This window comes from Danio rerio, chromosome 10 (assembly GCF_052040795.2).
Source record: "Danio rerio strain M-AB ecotype USA chromosome 10, GRCz13ab, whole genome shotgun sequence".
Lineage (NCBI taxonomy): Eukaryota > Metazoa > Chordata > Actinopteri > Cypriniformes > Danionidae > Danio > Danio rerio.
In genome coordinates, this window is record NC_141030.1 from 24,129,913 (window position 1) to 24,147,197 (window position 17,285).

Consider the following 17,285-nt stretch of genomic DNA (forward strand, 5'->3'; position numbering starts at 1 on the left):
CTGGTTTATTGTTACCGAAAACATAAATGCATGCAGCGCTTGTTTTGTATTCATCAAGAAATCATGAAACGAAGCATGAGGAAAAGAGCGGTAGAATAAAAGCGTCTGTACCTTCAGCGTGTTCCATTCTAAACAAATACAGCAAATAAACTGGATCCCTGCTGCAGTTAACATAAATATATCAACACAAAGACCTATGACTCCACGTTTCTGAGATCTGATCCGCTGTTTGGGAGAAAAACGGGGCTAGATCAGTCGTGTGTCGATCCCCATGATAGGATGTGTGGCTGTGAATCGGGAGAGGCCCCGTTTTTTTGCGGGATGCTCCTGCAGACCTAGGGAAATTTGGCTCCCATATATTTTATTATAGCCGTCTCCCTCCCTCTAGCTGTAACAAAAGCCCCTCTGCTTAAGGCCTGTGTCTCAGCGCCAAAATAAAATCGCCCCCATTGGCTGTGCTGCATGATGTGAGCCGTTTGTTAGGACGAGTAGTATTTTTATATTTATATATATATATATATATATATATATATATATATATATATATATATATATATATATATATATATATATATATATAATTACAGCCAAAATAAATGAATGAAGTTAATGAGATTAGTTATTATTGCGTGACAACAAAACATAAAATGTAGCGAACGCATCACACAATTTAATCGTAAAACGCTAAATTCTCTTAGTAAAATAGTTTTTATTTCCATTGTTTTTTTAAAGAATATTTTATTAAGAAATACTTTAAAAATTCTAACATCATTTAAGTTTGTCTATTAGAGATTATTAATAAAAAATAAAACCATTTTCACGCACACATATTACGTAAGTACGTTGTAATTGTATTTATGTAGTGTGTATACTATTTGCATGTATATATATATATATATATATATATATATATATATATATATATATATATATGAAAAAATAGACATAATATTTAATATTATCTCATAATTTCTTATAAATTAAATACATATATTCATATTTGTATGTGTAATTTTACACTGTTCAATACGATTATACTGTTTTCTGACAAACGTGTATATATATATATATATATATATATATATATATATATATATATATATATATATATATATATATATATATATGTGTGTGTGTGTGTGTGTGTGTGTGTGTGTGTGTGTGTAACTCTATAGTTATTTGCTAACAGAGATGTTGAATGTTAAAACAAGGTGAATTAAATAAAAAAATAAGGAATATCTTGAATCTGTTTTTCCGCTCTTCTGCATTCTTTTTTTCTGTATTATAGAAGTATAGAATCGGGTTTTGTTAAATAGATAATAGATTTAAGTGTAGATACTCAAAATCGGGACATCCCTACAATATATATATATATATATATATATATATATATATATATATATATATATATATATATATATATATATATATGTGTGTGTGTGTGTGTGTGTGTGTGTGTGTGTGTATTATATGATCTAATATGGTCAGTTTAGCTTTTTAAAATTTAAATGTATAATTATATTATAATTGTAAACATCAACAAAAACTATATAATTCAGCACAATTTTGATTTTGACTAGGATTAACTGAAAAACAGCGCCATCGTCTGCACTAAGACCTTAACAACCACAATTTGAATCGCTTTTATTACTGCGTTTCTGTTCTCGGTACTGCAAATCCCTCAGTTTCCATGACAACTCTGAGCTGCAGCTGAACTCGGATCAGTAGGTATGGACGCCTCTCTGCCCTCGTAACCACGGATGAGGTCATGGGAAGTTCCACTTTCCGCCCAGTACAGCGCATTGGCCAGCGTCACTAGTACGCACGACTCGCCTATTGGGGCTCACAGCTGTCATTCACGCCGCTCCTCTCATCGGATGATCCTCCTCGGCAAGCCAGTCGGCTCAACTCGGGCAGCGGAGGCAAACTGACAGTGCATTTTAAACTAGTACACCTGCAAAGACGTGTTCATTTATATGTCGATTTGGATTTAAATTAAAGGAGTTACACGCCGTCGTGAATGGAGCATCTCATCCCGTGGAAGCTCAGTTTTCCGTACCTTCGCCTCCGAGGAAATTTGACCCTCAGCTGCAGGAGGAGCGCTGTCGAGCCGAACATTTTTCTCCACCGTCATCCGATCTGACACCATACCCGATGCTTACTGCATAACAGCCATCACACCGCACCACACGGACCTTTTTCGACAGGTTGGTTGTTGTTTAATGTCTATTCGGGCGGACAGATCCTCAATATCTCATTCGGATCATGTCAGTCCTATAGGTTTCATCCGTTGTTATTGTTAAACCGTTAACTCTCCACTCGCTTTTGCGTTCATTTTAGTTGTACATTAACACAAGTAAAACACAAGGAAACGTCCGATCGCTTATGTTAATCGATGATATGTCCGGTACATACATAAATCAGCGTATGTTTGAGTTAACTATAGCACTGAAACTGAAAGCGCCGTGTTTTGGATCTACAGGCCTCTGTTGTGGCCTTCAGCGCCTGTCATCAAAGTTTATAGCTTTTATTTACTTACAAGACCTTTTATATTACACTTTAAATGCTCAAAAAGCTCAAACTTTTGAGAAGTATAAGAAGAAGTGATGGTTGTTATTTATTTAGACAACGTTAAACATAACTAAAGTATTTGCACTTTAGTTAGTTGCTCGGTTTATGGTCATAATAATCACAGTTGTGATGTAACGGTTACCCAAGTGGCCTGTTGTGATTAGTGATAAAGCTCATGGTAGGATAAAACAATACTTGATTGTATGTTAAATATGCCCGATGACTTTGACCGGTGTCGGTGTTTGTGTTCTGTTTTAGCAACTCGAGTGGCGGAGATAAACACGTGAGTCGGTGTTTTTGTGCAGTTCTCGCGGCCGGCCGCAGGTGCGCTCGAGCGTAGTTTCCTGCAGTACTGACACGAGGCTGTTATTGCTGCTGTATTCATGCAGATAATATTCATTTAAAAATACTGAAACGAATGAAAAAGTAGCAGTTCCATATAAGTTATATAACACATATTTATTATTCATTTATCAAGTTAATTAGATTTTAGAAAAGTCTTTACTATTTACCAATGTAAGTATTTATAACTAAATTTGTGAATCAACTACTTATTGTTTGGAAATTAAAATTTATTCCTCATAAATAACGGAGCAAATCATATTATGTCTAGTAGTCTTTCTTGGTAAACTTCAACTTGTGAATATATGTACCCTTTTTTAAGAATATTGAAACATCAAAAGCCTTCATAGTGATATAATGTTGAGGCACATATACATTTTCCTTAATTGCTTACATTAAAATATTATAATACTTTATTGACAGAGAATACAATAAAAATGTATTTTTGAAAATTTATATTTTCATTCACTTTGCAGGACGCCTGATTTTCCATCACAAAATGGCAGTTTTCAGCTCACAGGTGCTTCTTGCGGTAACAAGATCAAGGTAAGGACATCATCCAAATGACTATAGAAATTAGTATTATTATGATCACTTCACATGAGCTATTTCTATGATGTAAACAGTGTTCTCGTTCCTGCCAACCGGCAAAATAATAACAAAAAAGTTATTTTAATTTAGCACAATATTATCACTCTTTTTCTTCTTGCAAATTCAATTAAAACTTTAACAAATGGAAAAAATGTATATAAACCCAGAACTGCAACATGCAAACTCAGATTTTAAGAGAAAAGGTAACATTTAGACTTTTTCCTGCTAAGAAAGAAAAGAAGTCAAAATTGAGAGCTTTAAAATGTGCCAATTACCTTTTTTATTGATTTATTTGATTTTCCTCAGGGGATCATACTTGCTTTCTAAAAGACATGGCTGTGCTACACTCCCGTCAACCGCATGCATACGCTACCATTCAGAATTGCTTGGACGTATTGCTGTCACAGCCAGATGTCCCAGACCAGTGTACCCCAACACATCCAGCTACGTCCGCCCTGGTTGCATATCCGCACGTCCCATCCACAGCTCTTGTTCGTGGCTGCAGGAGGCAAAGGACACCCCTGCGGATTCTGAACCCATAAAGAGTGATCCAGTTCCAGCCGCCTCTGCCACTCAACCACCGCCAGCACCTCCAGCGTTGCCAAGGAAGTCCCTGGGACAGAAAGTCCTGGACGAGCTCAAGCATTACTATCATGGTTTCAGACTTCTGGGCATTGACACTAAAATCGCGGGCAGGATGGTGTGGAGGTTACTGCACGGCCAGCAGCTTACCAGGAGGGAGAGAAGGAGGGTATGTGTGGAAGGAAAAAGTTTTGGAAAATTGCAGTCCAAATTATTTTTTGATGAGAATTTTTATTTTTTTTAGATCAATGTGGTATTTTGATAAGACAGAATGATGATTCAGGTTAACTTGATACACGCGGTAGCAGTCTGCCAAGAACTGCATCTATCTATCTATCTATCTATCTATCTATCTATCTATCTATCTATCTATCTATCTATCTATCTATCTATCTGTCTGTCTGTCTGTCTGTCTGTCTGTCTGTCTGTCTGTCTGTCTGTCTGTCTGTCTGTCTGTCTGTCTGTCTGTCTGTCTGTCTGTCTGTCTGTCTGTCTGTCTGACTGACTAATGTGCTCAGCATATATGCGTATACCCCTCACATCTATCTTTAAAATTCATATTTTTAATAAGAAACTAAAAAAGATTATATTTGGGTATATACATTAGATTAGTCAGTACTAAAGCAAATCTGGAGCTTATGTAACAAAGTAACTTGCAATAACAGTCTAAAAACTAATACACCATTATAGAAAAAAAGAATAAAAGTACAACATTTATGTGTTATAGAAAGATATTCAATAATTTTTATTTAAAAAGAGGAAAAACCAAGAGAAGGATTTTTTTTTATTTATTTGAAATTTTATAGGTTGCAATTGTTTTGCTTGAATTTAATTGTATTATCTTTCAATTTCTAAATTTGTTTGGTGACTAAAATATTATTTTAATAAATTTATCTATCTGTCTGTCTGTCTGTCTGTCTGTCTGTCTGTCTATCTATCTATCTATCTATCTATCTATCTATCTATCCATCATTTTTGAAGTTAGAGATCCCAGTATCATGACAACAATACAACTGACAGAGTAATCTGACTAATCAGAGCAGCGTAATCCCTTGAAAAAAGGCAGGATTTAGAGATACCAGATCCTTGAATGATCTGTTTCAAACACTGAAAAACAACACTGCATTGCATTTGATGATGTTTTACAACAGTATAGAAAGTGGATTAACTATGTGATATCATGTATCAGTTCAGCTTCCCTCATGTGTGGTCTCTTCAAAATGGGGTATCTAATAAATAGAGTTAACAGAAAAACGAAACCCCAGAAATCATCAAATAAATTGCAAGAATGAGAGACCCATAAAAAAGTATACACTGGTCCCAAAGCTATTTCATCATTGCTAGAAAAATATTTATAAATTCCAAAATTCACATTGTCCATAATACTAAATAACGTACAGCTCTTTCAATACCTTTGGTACAAATCTAAAAATGTTGGATTACTTGGATTAATTTGCTTTAGCTATAGTTCATCAAAACATGAACATTAATTAATTTTCTAACACTCAAGCCTCCAATATACAGTTGAATTTCTTATTTTTTTCATGTTTTTAGGAGATTTTTATCTGAAACCATGGTACTTGGGCATTCATAAAATGCCAGAAATTATTGACTTGCATTTTAAGAGTAAATAAGACATATACTGGCAAAATAAAATAAATAGTCTTGGATCACTTAGTCTTATAAAGTGAAACCGTCACTCTGTGCATGAAACTGATTATTATTTACAACATTATCAGCTTTAATCTGTAGCTTCAGCAAATAGTCCTAATTCCATGTTATAGCACTAATTTAGTTTGATTGTACATATGTTTTCTCACTCTTAAAGTTCTCTTACTCATTGATGTGCATTTTATAAATTACAAACAATCATAGTTTTAGCTGAAAATCTATTAGATTTTTATACTGAAGAACAAAACATCATATACACATTTGTTAGCATGAGTGTGAGCAAATTAAACGCAATTTAAAATTCTTAGGTGAGTAACTTAACACATTGTCTTGTGTCTACTCTTGTATAACAGTGTTATGATATAGTGATTGTGATGCTGTTTTCATAGAAATATTGACTCGCTTTATTTTCATGCTACTCCAGTTTCCATTGGTTCATTGTAATGCTTTGTTAATTAGTGGTTTATTAACCCAAAAGATCTTTATAAAAGAATAGGTAAGCGGTTTGACATTTGGAGTTGTGTCGCAAGTAATTAATACCTTTGTAGGATTTGAGTTGTATGAAAGGATAATTATGTTTGGTAATCGTGTTTGAACAACCAGTGCTTGGTCAAGGATTTCTAATTTACTGTGACACCAATAGGATTGCATAACCAGTGAGCTTAACACCTCAGTGGAAGTACACTAGGTTCAGGCCAGAAGTGTTTCTCTCACTATCCCAAACTGCATTTGTTTTTGGGTTTGCACCTTACAAATAAAACTTGTCCTATTTTCTTTACAGCTGATGCGGACATGTGCTGACTTGTTCCGGCTTGTGCCCTTCATGGTCTTTGTTATTGTTCCCTTCATGGAGTTTCTGCTCCCTGTATTCCTCAAACTCTTCCCAGAAATGTTGCCTTCCACATTTGAGACAGAGACTAAAAAGGTATGCTTTTAAGAAAAGGTAACAACAAAGCTGAAATTTAGTTGGTCTAATAGGATTAAATTAAAAAAGACATGTCTAATCAACCTGTTGAACTCAACATAAGTATTTCATTTTGATTTACTGAGTTTTTAATCAATGGAATATGAGTGAATGATTTGTAAAGTCTTCTCTGTTGAATAAAAATAGTGTTTATTTTACAATTTAAAAGTTGTACATTTTAGTCAATCAGTTCAGTTAAAATACATAGTCAAAAGTGATGAATAATGACGAAAGAAACTTCTGAATTTGTTATCATGAATTCAGTTTGATTCCGTGGGTCCCATACACGAAACGGAAGCAAACTGAATTAATTTCAGTGTCTTTAAACATGAGTTGTAATTTTTCATAATTAAAAATGTTAAAGAAAATTTCAGAGCATGAGTAACTAATAAAGTGGCTGAATTTAAGATTATATTAAGTTTCTACTCATTTAAATAATCTACTTAATTTAAGTAGATTAAGTTTGATTCATTGTAACTTATTCATGAAACACTTGTACATGTAAACATTTGTAAACTTTTATCATCGGTCTGATGTAATCTTAGTCTGCAGATTAGGAATGCGTAATACGTATTACCAATAATGACTAAAAAACTGGCTGATTTGGTTTCTATGACAGGAGGAAAAACAGAAAAAAGGACTCGCTGCTAAACTGGAACTGGCCAAGTTCTTGCAGGAGACCATTGCAGAGATGGCAAGGAGGAATAAGGCAGCAGTTGGAGATGAGACTCAGAAGTTCTCCACTTATGTGCAGCAGGTGAGTTTCATTATTGAAGCTGCACCCCATACCATACGTATACTACCTGACAAAAGTCTTGTTGTCAATTCCAGTTGTAAGAGCAACAAATAATAACTTCTAGTTGATCATTTGGAAAAGTGGCAGAATGTAGGCTTTCCAGATGAATTGTTGTGCTGCATCCAAATCATCACAAATACTGCAGAAAACCTATTGGAACCAGCGTGAACCTAAGATTCTTATAGAAATCGGTCAAGTTTGGTGAAGGAAAAATCATGGTTTGGGGTTACATTCAGTATGGTGGTTTGCAAGAGATCTGTAGAGTGAATGGCAACATCAACAACCTGAAGTATCAGGACATTTGTGCTGCCCATTACAAACCACAAAAGAGAGCAAATTCTTTAGCAGGATAGCTCTCCTCCTCATACTTCAGCCTCCACATCAAAGTTCCTGAAAGCAAAGAAAGTCAATGCTTCAGGATTGACCAACCCAGTCACCAGATATGAACATCTTTGAGCATGTCTGGGGTAAGATTAAGGAGGAGGCATTGAAAATGAATCCAAAGAATCTTGACGAACTCATGAAGACCTGCAAGAACTCTTTGTCATTCCAGATGACTTTATAATTAAGTTACTTTTGCTTAAGCAAAGTAAGACCTTACTGTCCTAATTAAAAATCAAGGCATGATCATTTTATTGTGGTAAAATAAGTGTAATCTAAAGGCCTTTGCCACTTATATAAGCCACTTCTGACACCAAATGATCAACTAGAAGTCAAGTTATTATTTGTTGTTCCTAAAACTTGGATGGGTGACAAAAACATTAATTCTTGGCCATCAGTCTCGTGTCTCAGACAAAAGATTATTCTGTACATATTTTTTTGTGTACTCATGCCAGTTTTGTCTTTACATTGGATTGATTTTTTTTTTTTAGAAAAATAATTGTATAATACTAATACTTCTATCTTAATAATAATTGTATTTCTAATATTTCTAATATTCAGCATAACTATTTATATAAGGGTAAAAAAATGTATGCCCCATTAAAGCTTTATGTCTAGCAACACCCCTGAATTGACATATGTTTTGTGTGCTTCAGGTAAGGCACACCGGTGAACAGCCCAGCACTAAAGACATCGTGAAGTTCTCAAAGCTTTTTGAGGATGAGCTGACGTTGGAGCATCTGGAGCGGCCGCAGCTGGTGGCCTTGTGCAAACTGCTGGAGCTGCAGCCCATCGGCACCAATAACCTGCTGCGTTTCCAGCTAATGATGCAGCTGCGCACCATCAAGGCAGACGATGAGGTCAGTCAGCTGCCAATGAGCCTCAAAAGTAGTTTCAAAGCCAAATGTATGACTTGACATGTTGATGTAACCTCAAAGTTTTTGAATGACTAAACCAAACGAAAGGAAATGCTGATTTACAGCTTCATTGCATGTGGCAGTGTGCACGGCATTGTAACTTGTCATGTTTCATTGTATCCAAAGACGCACAACTTTGAGCCTCATTTAACCGAACTGCATGAATGTGCATGTACCAACATCTTTATGAATCCAAAACAGCAGCCTGATGCTAAAGATAGTTTACCCAAGCATAAAAATCTACTCACTTTTTATTGCATTATTACATGTGGATCTAAACCATTATTAGTTACTTGATTCTGTTGATCACAAATGAAAATATTTTGAAGAATGTTAGGGAACTGTAATCATATACGTCTATAGTAGGAAAAACAAATACTATAGAAGTCAATGGTTACAGGGTTCCAGCTTTCTTTAGAATATCTTCAACAGAAGAAAGAAACTCAAACTGGTTTGGAACAAGTGAATTGTGAGTAAATGATGACAGAATTTTTATTTATTTTTTTATTTTCAAGAGTTCACACTTAGCTGATGATTTACAAAGCTTATTTGGCATGCTGTCCCGGGAGAGAGCCCCGAGCTCAAGGGCTCCTCGAGCCCGGGGCTTCCTCCCGTTGGCAGAGCAAGAAGGGAGCCTGAGCTCGGTGGATCTCAGAACTCCCCTGCCGCTGTAGCTAAGGGAACGTAAGGAATTAGACCAGCTTGATTGTTAAGTATGTTGAATGTCTTTGGATGGTGGGAGGAAACCGGAGAGCCCGGGGAAAACCCACGCGGACACGGGAAGGACATACAAACTCCCCACAGAAACACTCACCGGTCCTATCGAACTAGGACCGGCAGTATTCTTGCTGTGTGGTTCACAGTGCTAACCACTGGACCGCCGTGCCGCCCAATTACAGGTAAAGGAGGAGAATAGGGGAGGAGGGGGGTTTCTTCCAAACGAAGATAAAGTGAACTGAAAACTTAGACTATTTATGGTGCCTTAGGGCTCATATGATTGGAAGATTAGTGATTAGCAAATGCGAGACTGGACGTGATAAATCATAAGCACGTGATCCTCTCGAAATTAGTTTATGAATAAACTTCACTTATTTAAGTCCTTTAGGTTTTTTTTTAAAGCTTAGAGGAACATATTTATTTTGCACCAATGCCTTCAAAGTAAATTATTATATTTTTCTTGTATTAAAGCTTTGTGTTAGGCACACAGTTATCTAGGATTTATAAAATAAAGGTTAAATTAATCATTTACAGTGTTAAATATGAATTATTTAAGTGTGCTAAAATCCACAACCTACTTGTTTTATGCATAATTAAATTAATTCATTCAGAAAGTCCATGTATAAATATCTTCACCACTGTTTCGTCATAATAATTACTCCACCCACTGTTGTTACAAATGGTATAATTGCATGCGCATCAAGTTATTAATTCAGCTTTAGGCTACATTTACAGGACAATGATGTAGTCAAAAATGTTAGCCTTTTCCCTTGCTGGCGCTGTCACCTTGCTAGTAAACAGTACCTGTAGGGAAATGACCCATAACTCACTTGTAATGCTTACTCTCTCAGAGTTAATCATAAACCTTTTTTTTTTTATGTAAGGTACTAAAGACTCTCGTCAGTGCTGATCTGGGTTTAGAATTCGATGTGTGTAAATATGATGCATCTTCACTACTGGTTTTAAAATTGAAGTAAATCAACACTTTTCTAAAGTAGCAGCAACTAAACTAACATGTACTGCGTCACTGTTATCGATGTGTGCTCGCGTTTGCCTTTAAAAATAGACACAAATTGTGTGTGTGCATGTGATTTTGTGTTTTTATGAACACTGTAACAGTGGCATTCTTCAAAAAACCTGCACTTTTAAGTTGATTTTTAATATTAATCGTATTCAGCCCCCCAAAATGCTGTTGACATGTAAACGAACAAGCAAAACGCATGAAGTTTCCCATTTTTGACAAAAAAATGAGTTCTGTAAATGGCCCGTTAGAGCTTTAAAAGGACATACTTTTGCATTTCCCTGTGCTGCTTTTATTTTTATGCATAAACATGCAATTATACAGACATCTCATGTTTTTTTATTGCTCTATTGACTTTAGAGTACTGTTCTGTGCTCAGCTCATGTATAATCATTGTTTTTGTTTGTTTGTGTATGTGTGCGCGTGTAGATGATTGCTACGGAAGGTGTGTCTGTAATGACTGTGGCGGAGCTTCAGGCCGCCTGCAGGAGTCGTGGGATGAGATCTTTGGGTCTGACCACAGATCAGCTCCGACAGCAGCTACAGCAGGTGTGTGTCTGTGTGTATACAAAAACCAGCCTGACTAGGTTGTAAAACTAAATATTTATGACTTGTTTTCCACCCAAAAGCTAGGCTAAATAAAAATGTGACGCATATACAGACTTTGGTTTACTCGTCTAATATTCACCCGTTTAATTACGTTGTTGCCATAGATGTCAGTTCAAAATGACCATAAACATGAATGATGCAGTTGCCATTTAAAGCATGCAAACGCCATTATTTGTCAGTGTAACCACTTTTGAAGGGTTTGTAATGTTTTGTGATATTTTTTTTTTAATCTCTCAGTGGCTGGACCTGCACCTGAAAGAAAATGTCCCACCGTCCCTCTTGCTGCTCTCTCGTGCAATGTACCTGACGGACCTCACTCCTAAACCTCCAGTCATCCCACCAGTGCCCAAACTGGAGGTGAACACTTTAACTGTATATAGCTCTCACATGTCTTTATGCCCATTGTGGAATGGTAAGATGCCCATAAAAAAATTAACTGTGCATTAAAAGAATACAGTTTGCAGTCAATTTACGGCAGGTAATAATTTGTTAATATTTATTATATTTATGTATAATTATAATCTGTTTAATATTATGCTATTTATTAAGTTTTAGAAAACCTTAATGTTGATTTTTACTGAAAGTAACGACACATGCCTTTTTCCCAGGTCTGGACTAAGAATGTAGCTTTAATAATACATATTTAAAGAAGGGAAAAGCTACAGTGTTTGCCTGGTTGCAGTTACTTCTGTTTATACTTTTGAACATTCGCACATTTCACAATAAAAGATTGTTTCGTTTTTTGAGCAAGTTATGAAAATGTTTGTTTAGCATTATTTTGGTTTTAAGTTATGTTCAAATTCTTTACGCTTTTAAAATAAATGCTACAAGTTAAAATATAATATTTTAAAGAGCAAATACAAATTAATACCCATTATAAGGTTTGCTATATATTTAATTTAATAGGTCGATTTGATTATTGTTTTAGAGATGCACAGTTAAATTAGCCAATATCTGAACTATAATACAACATACCTACTAATTAACACAGTCAAACAGAATTGAGTAACTTGTGTTTGTTATAAACCCCTCTAATCTTTTAGTCTGAAAACTTGGACTAGATGTATCCAGATTATGTTTCTTCTATTGTAACACTGCTTATAAACAGCACAATCTGTATTTGCTGTAGCTACAAAGCATAACTTGTTATGTGTGTAACTGATACACAGCCAGGCTTTCTGGCAGCAGTGCTTGGCAACAGATTAACTTTCAAACCTTTACAAAGTGATGTCTTGCTCTCTTATCAGACAGAAATGCAGACTGATACGTCACAACATGGTTAATGTTTCTTAGTGATGTCTTGCTCTCATATCAGACAGAAATGCAGACTGATACGTCACAACATGGTTAATGTTTCTTATGGTATCAACTGACCTTTTTCCTCTGTGTCTGGGCCATAGAAAACCAATGCTCCTCCTGTGGAGGCCGACACATCAGCCAAAGGGAATCCCCTGTCCTCCTCAGTGGAGGTGATGGTGGATTCTGCTCCTGTCATCAAAAACAGAAAGGTACACATCTTGTTTTGTCACCAATCAATGAATCAGTTCCCATCTCTCAGGTCTCTCAAGGCCGTGTTTAAAAACAAAACATGAACGGAAGTATCTACAAAGACCTTTATCTGATACTAACACTTCGGTTATGTATTTTAGTCAGAAGAACTGTTGGAGAAACCCAGAGGGTTGGACATGCCTTCACCTGAAGCTCAGTTAATACATGTAAGTAAATAGTATGTCACAGAAGATACCGCATTGATCATGTTTTTATTGAAAGGTGAAGTATCAATGTTTTTTTCTCTTTTGCAAGGTCTGTTTACTCTTTATTATAATGTTATTTTAATTCAGCTAATTAAAATTTTGTACTTTTTGTAGTTTAAATTTAATTTTTAAAAATTAAAAATGAATTTACATTTTAATGGTACATTTTCAGTATTTTGTTTTTAATATTTAATATTTAATTTCAAGCAACAAATATTGTTTTGTATCATGATTTTACTTTTAGCTAACTGTACTATCCCTCAACTATTACACATATTTTCCTGCACGCTCCCTTTATTTTTATTTGTTAATAGTTTTTAGAAGTGGGTTAAAGACAAAAAGGTAATAAAAGGAATAATTAAAATAACAGTGCAACACAGCTGCATTTCTATTAATTCCGCACATTAATGTGTCTTATTTAATAGTGTTTTTTTCTAAACAACAAAATCATACGTTAACCATGTTTTACAGAATTACATATTTTAATGTATACATGTATTATATTAATATTTCAAATCACTAGGTTTTTAAAAGTCCAGAATATAAATTTAATATGAGAACAATACCATGCAAAGTCAGCCTTGCCATGAAAAATAAAAATAGTTAAAATAGTCAAACCATTACTAAAGTTATTTGTGTAAGCAAGTATTTTACAGTACTGGCAATTTCATATCTGTCACATCTATAACGGAGAGACGTCACATCCATAGCCAAGCTTTTTCCTCATAAATGCAAAATTAAACAATTATGTTTGTTCTATAGTGAGTCAACTCTTATCATTTTGATTGTTTCCTTTGGGTTGTGCAGTTTAATTCACAGAACTTCCACAAAGTATGTTGTATACTGCAAACTTGCATACTTTTTTGGTCACATTCATGACGCATGTTTATTTTCCTCATTTGAAATATAAAATATGTTTACAGATTAATATTTCTTTGATCCCATAACTCTGTGGTTAGTTGTTTTGGAAAATATAAACGGATGTTACTTTCTCTGTGAGTTTTTATGTTTCGAGTTTTTACTGCAAATGTCACATCCATAACGCTGGAATTCCTCATTATCATTTATTCCTTAGTATAGATTTATTGGGTACAGGTGAGGAAAATGCATTATTTATACATAAACATGTTACACTGAATGATGATGGAACAAAGTAGGCATTAACATTTAGGGCCCTATCATACACCCGGCGCAATGTGGTGCAAGACCCGGCGCAATAGTCTTTTGGTAGTTTCAGCTTGGCGCAAGAGTCGTTTTGAGGCGTTGCGCTACGCTGTTTAAATAGCAAATGCACTAGCGCTCATTTGTGCGCCCATAGGCGTTCTGGTCTAAAAAGGGAGGCGTTCTGAGGCGGACCGCTGGCGCGTTGTTATTTTGAGAAACTATAAGAAACTATAAGGCGCAGAGTTGCGCCTTGCTTACGCACTGCTGAATGCGCACAAGAGAGCAATAGGCAAATATCTTTACATATAAAAAAATGTAAATATTAAGGATATATATAGGATATAATAAGAATAGATATAGAATATAAACATAAGGGATAAAAACATTACAAAACATATTATTTTCTAGCCTACATAAATATAAAAAAACACTGCTTTTATGTCTTCTTTGTCTCGGGAGGCTTTTTCAGTTCATTCATAACAATTTGCTTTTGTATAATGTTATTATTATTAGCAGTATTATTTATTATATCCATATTTATATTTGTTTTATTAAAAACAAGCTTAGATTTGCCCACCTGTCAGGTTTTAGACCATATGGGGCACAGCATGTGTTTTAGGTTATAACTCAGGTTTTTGAACACACTTCGTTAATATTGTTCATTTATTCGTTTGCTGGAAATTAGAACTGAATTTAGAAATAGTTTTGAAACAAATATTTGCGCTTAACAAACGAAATTAATTATTTATAGACCAACTGATGTCTGTGCATAAAGGTTTCCCTATCCAAGAGCGAATGTGAAAGTAGTTCCATTACCTCTCATTCTCACGCAGTAAATGCTCTGTTTAATAGTTTTCTGTTTGCTAGTGAAATGCTCATTTTTTCCACTTAGACTTAATTTGCGTCCTGTAAATAGCAAATGCGCTCTTGGCGTGACACAGCTGGGTCTTAAAGGGAATGGGAGATGAGACTCTAATTGGTTTATTCTCAAAACACACCTATAACTCATTAAGAAAATAAACTCAACCCTTTTAGACCATGTGCCATGACGCAAAGCAGGTTTTCTTGCCTTAAATGAGCAAAAACGCGTTCTGACACGCCCTGAAAGCGTTTGCGCCCTGTGTTTTGCGCTCTGTGCATGGACCGTCAAAATAGAGCCCTTAAAGTGTGTGTATCACTTTCAATGTGGACACAAAATTTCTATATCATTAAAACATTTTTTAGTTCAACTGTAAAAGCATATGTATCTTCACTACATTTACCAGCTCATATGTTACTCTAATTTTAATGCCTTTGAATTTGGCGATGTAACTTACCTTCATTTGTTGTGTCTCATCAGGCTAAAGAAGCAGAGTTGTCACAGAAGTCCAAGATGAGTGCCAATGGCATATGAGAAAGGCTGCATGTGACCATCATCACCTCATTCTGCTGGAGAAAGTGTGTAGATGCTGGAGGAAGAGTCTCTCTCACAGTCTATGATCTCGAGAGACTCACATCTTCCATTCAGACCTGATCAGCTACTCGCATCACATCCTCAATCTGCTCTTAAAAAAACGGAAAGAGCAAAACGGTTTGGTTTGAATTGATCCATCACTCCTGTTTGACATCAATGACATTTACAACCATGAACATTTGACAGATTATGTAAATTAGCGCACAAAAAAGGCTTCAAGATTCTGTCCGGCCAGAAAAGGAACAAGGAACTTTGCCTCTTCTTTTTTTCTGAACTTCATCATGTAAATGTGTAAATAAATTGTACAATACCTGCATATTATATAAGTGCTGCCGCTTTATACAGTCACTGTGCCATACGTGTAGTTTATGAGTTGGAAAAATAAGATTATTTTAATATGAGGAATGCGTACGATTGCATTCAGGATTGAGTTTGGCAGATGATTTGTAAATGGCAAAGTATTTGGGTATTTTTTTATTTGAAAATGTTCCAATTCCCTTTTCGAGGGGAATTTTTACGTTCACTCCCTCAGGAGATGCGATTAGCGGTGTAGCGATTTACGCCAGGCCTGCCTGTGGCAGACTCTGCAGTTCGGCACAAAACCGTTTTATCAGAAAGTGTGTATTTAATTTGTTGATGATATGCCGTGTCCCCGTTTGAATCATGCATTTAAATATTTTCCTTTGTGGAAAAGCCTAAATACCTGTAGAAGTCCTGAGTTTACTTTTGATAAATATTGAAATATTCCCCGAAGACATATTTTATGTACCGTTTGGATTGTTATTGCTTTTCATGTTGCACTGGATGAAAACCACTGTGAGGGAAACAATATTGTACGGCAATATTCTAAAGATTTACCTGTATAAGCATTGAATCCCCCAGACGTGGCTTTGTTTATCCTTTCGCCTGGCCTTTAAGTCAACTGTAACCTTCACTGAATTTGTTACGTCTTGTCCCACTCTGTTCTGGTGCACTTTTTAAGTTGATCAATTGTGTAAAATTGAAAATTTAGCCTCTCGTTGTAAAAACCAGAGTAACATCTTTGACCACTGTACAGTCAAGAAGTAAAGGTGCTCTTTTTGAATCTTCAAGTGTTACACAACCCCATTATTAACTCCATTTGTTTTGTGTCATTTGAACAAATGCCATGGTTTTAGTTTTCAAAATTTACAAGGTAAAATTTACTCATGTTTTCGATTAATTGACTTTTGTGTTCAGTTTAAGAGCATTTCATTAAAAAAAGATTCAGATCTCAAAATGATTGATGTGAAATTTGTTTTTATTTTGTCAGCATGATCTAAATTTGGCGCAGCTAAATATGAGCCGGTGACTTCCAGCACAGTCTGTGAAAAAACATTTTTGCTAAATATATTTTTAGAGCTCTATACATTTTTTTAAAAATATTTCTTTAGGGGGTTTTATAGGACAGTGGAGATTACAAAGAGGAAAGTATGGAGCATAGAGAGAGGGGAAGAATTGGTAACTAACCACGACTAGGCTACTGACTGACAAAAAAAAAAATAAAAAGTATGTTATACTATTTAAAAAAAAAACTCATTCAGTTTTAATTTTAGTAAAAAAAAAAAGCATTTCATGAAAATATAGATCAAGATTTTATGTACACTTATATTTCCAACTACTAGTATTCTCATGTCTGCTTGTGCTGAAAACTTGCTGACTTAGCTTGGCTGTTGATCACAAAAACTCACAAGACAATTGCATTTTCTACACCTTTTTTGCATTACCTTATGC

General features: G+C 35.1%; 2 protein-coding genes across 29 annotated transcripts in view; one reads left to right on the forward strand and one right to left on the reverse strand.

The window, feature by feature from the left end:
• The window catches only part of nsd3 (nuclear receptor binding SET domain protein 3), a 49,244-nt gene extending 48,907 nt beyond the window's left edge, over positions 1–337 (reverse strand). For all 26 annotated transcript variants that reach the window (XR_015501037.1, XR_015501033.1, XR_015501034.1 and 23 more), the window contains exon 1: positions 112–337. The gene's annotated coding sequence lies outside the window, so the exon portion shown is untranslated. The remainder of the gene's footprint in view (positions 1–111) is intronic.
• Positions 338–1,897: 1,560 nt separating this feature from the next.
• Positions 1,898–16,791, forward strand: letm2 (leucine zipper-EF-hand containing transmembrane protein 2). 3 transcript variants are annotated; one of them, XR_015501038.1, is made up of 11 exons: positions 1,898–2,207; positions 3,390–3,459; positions 3,811–4,255; positions 6,539–6,682; positions 7,341–7,478; positions 8,555–8,758; positions 10,983–11,102; positions 11,400–12,386; positions 12,456–12,670; positions 12,812–12,877; positions 15,420–16,791. XR_015501038.1 is itself a non-coding variant. In XM_087270494.1 (11 exons), the coding sequence occupies exons 2-11, from the start codon at positions 3,413–3,415 to the stop codon at positions 15,471–15,473; spliced, it is 1,446 nt and encodes a 481-aa protein (XP_087126620.1). In that variant the 5' UTR covers positions 1,898–2,207; positions 3,390–3,412; the 3' UTR covers positions 15,474–16,791. The 3 variants fall into 3 exon arrangements, 1 of the variants encoding a protein (XP_087126620.1); XM_087270494.1 differs by having other exon boundaries at positions 11,400–11,519; positions 12,563–12,670; XR_015501039.1 differs by lacking the exons at positions 10,983–11,102; positions 11,400–12,386; positions 12,456–12,670; positions 12,812–12,877; positions 15,420–16,791 and adding an exon at positions 9,913–10,874 and having other exon boundaries at positions 8,555–9,331.
• The last annotated feature ends 494 nt before the right edge of the window (positions 16,792–17,285 follow it).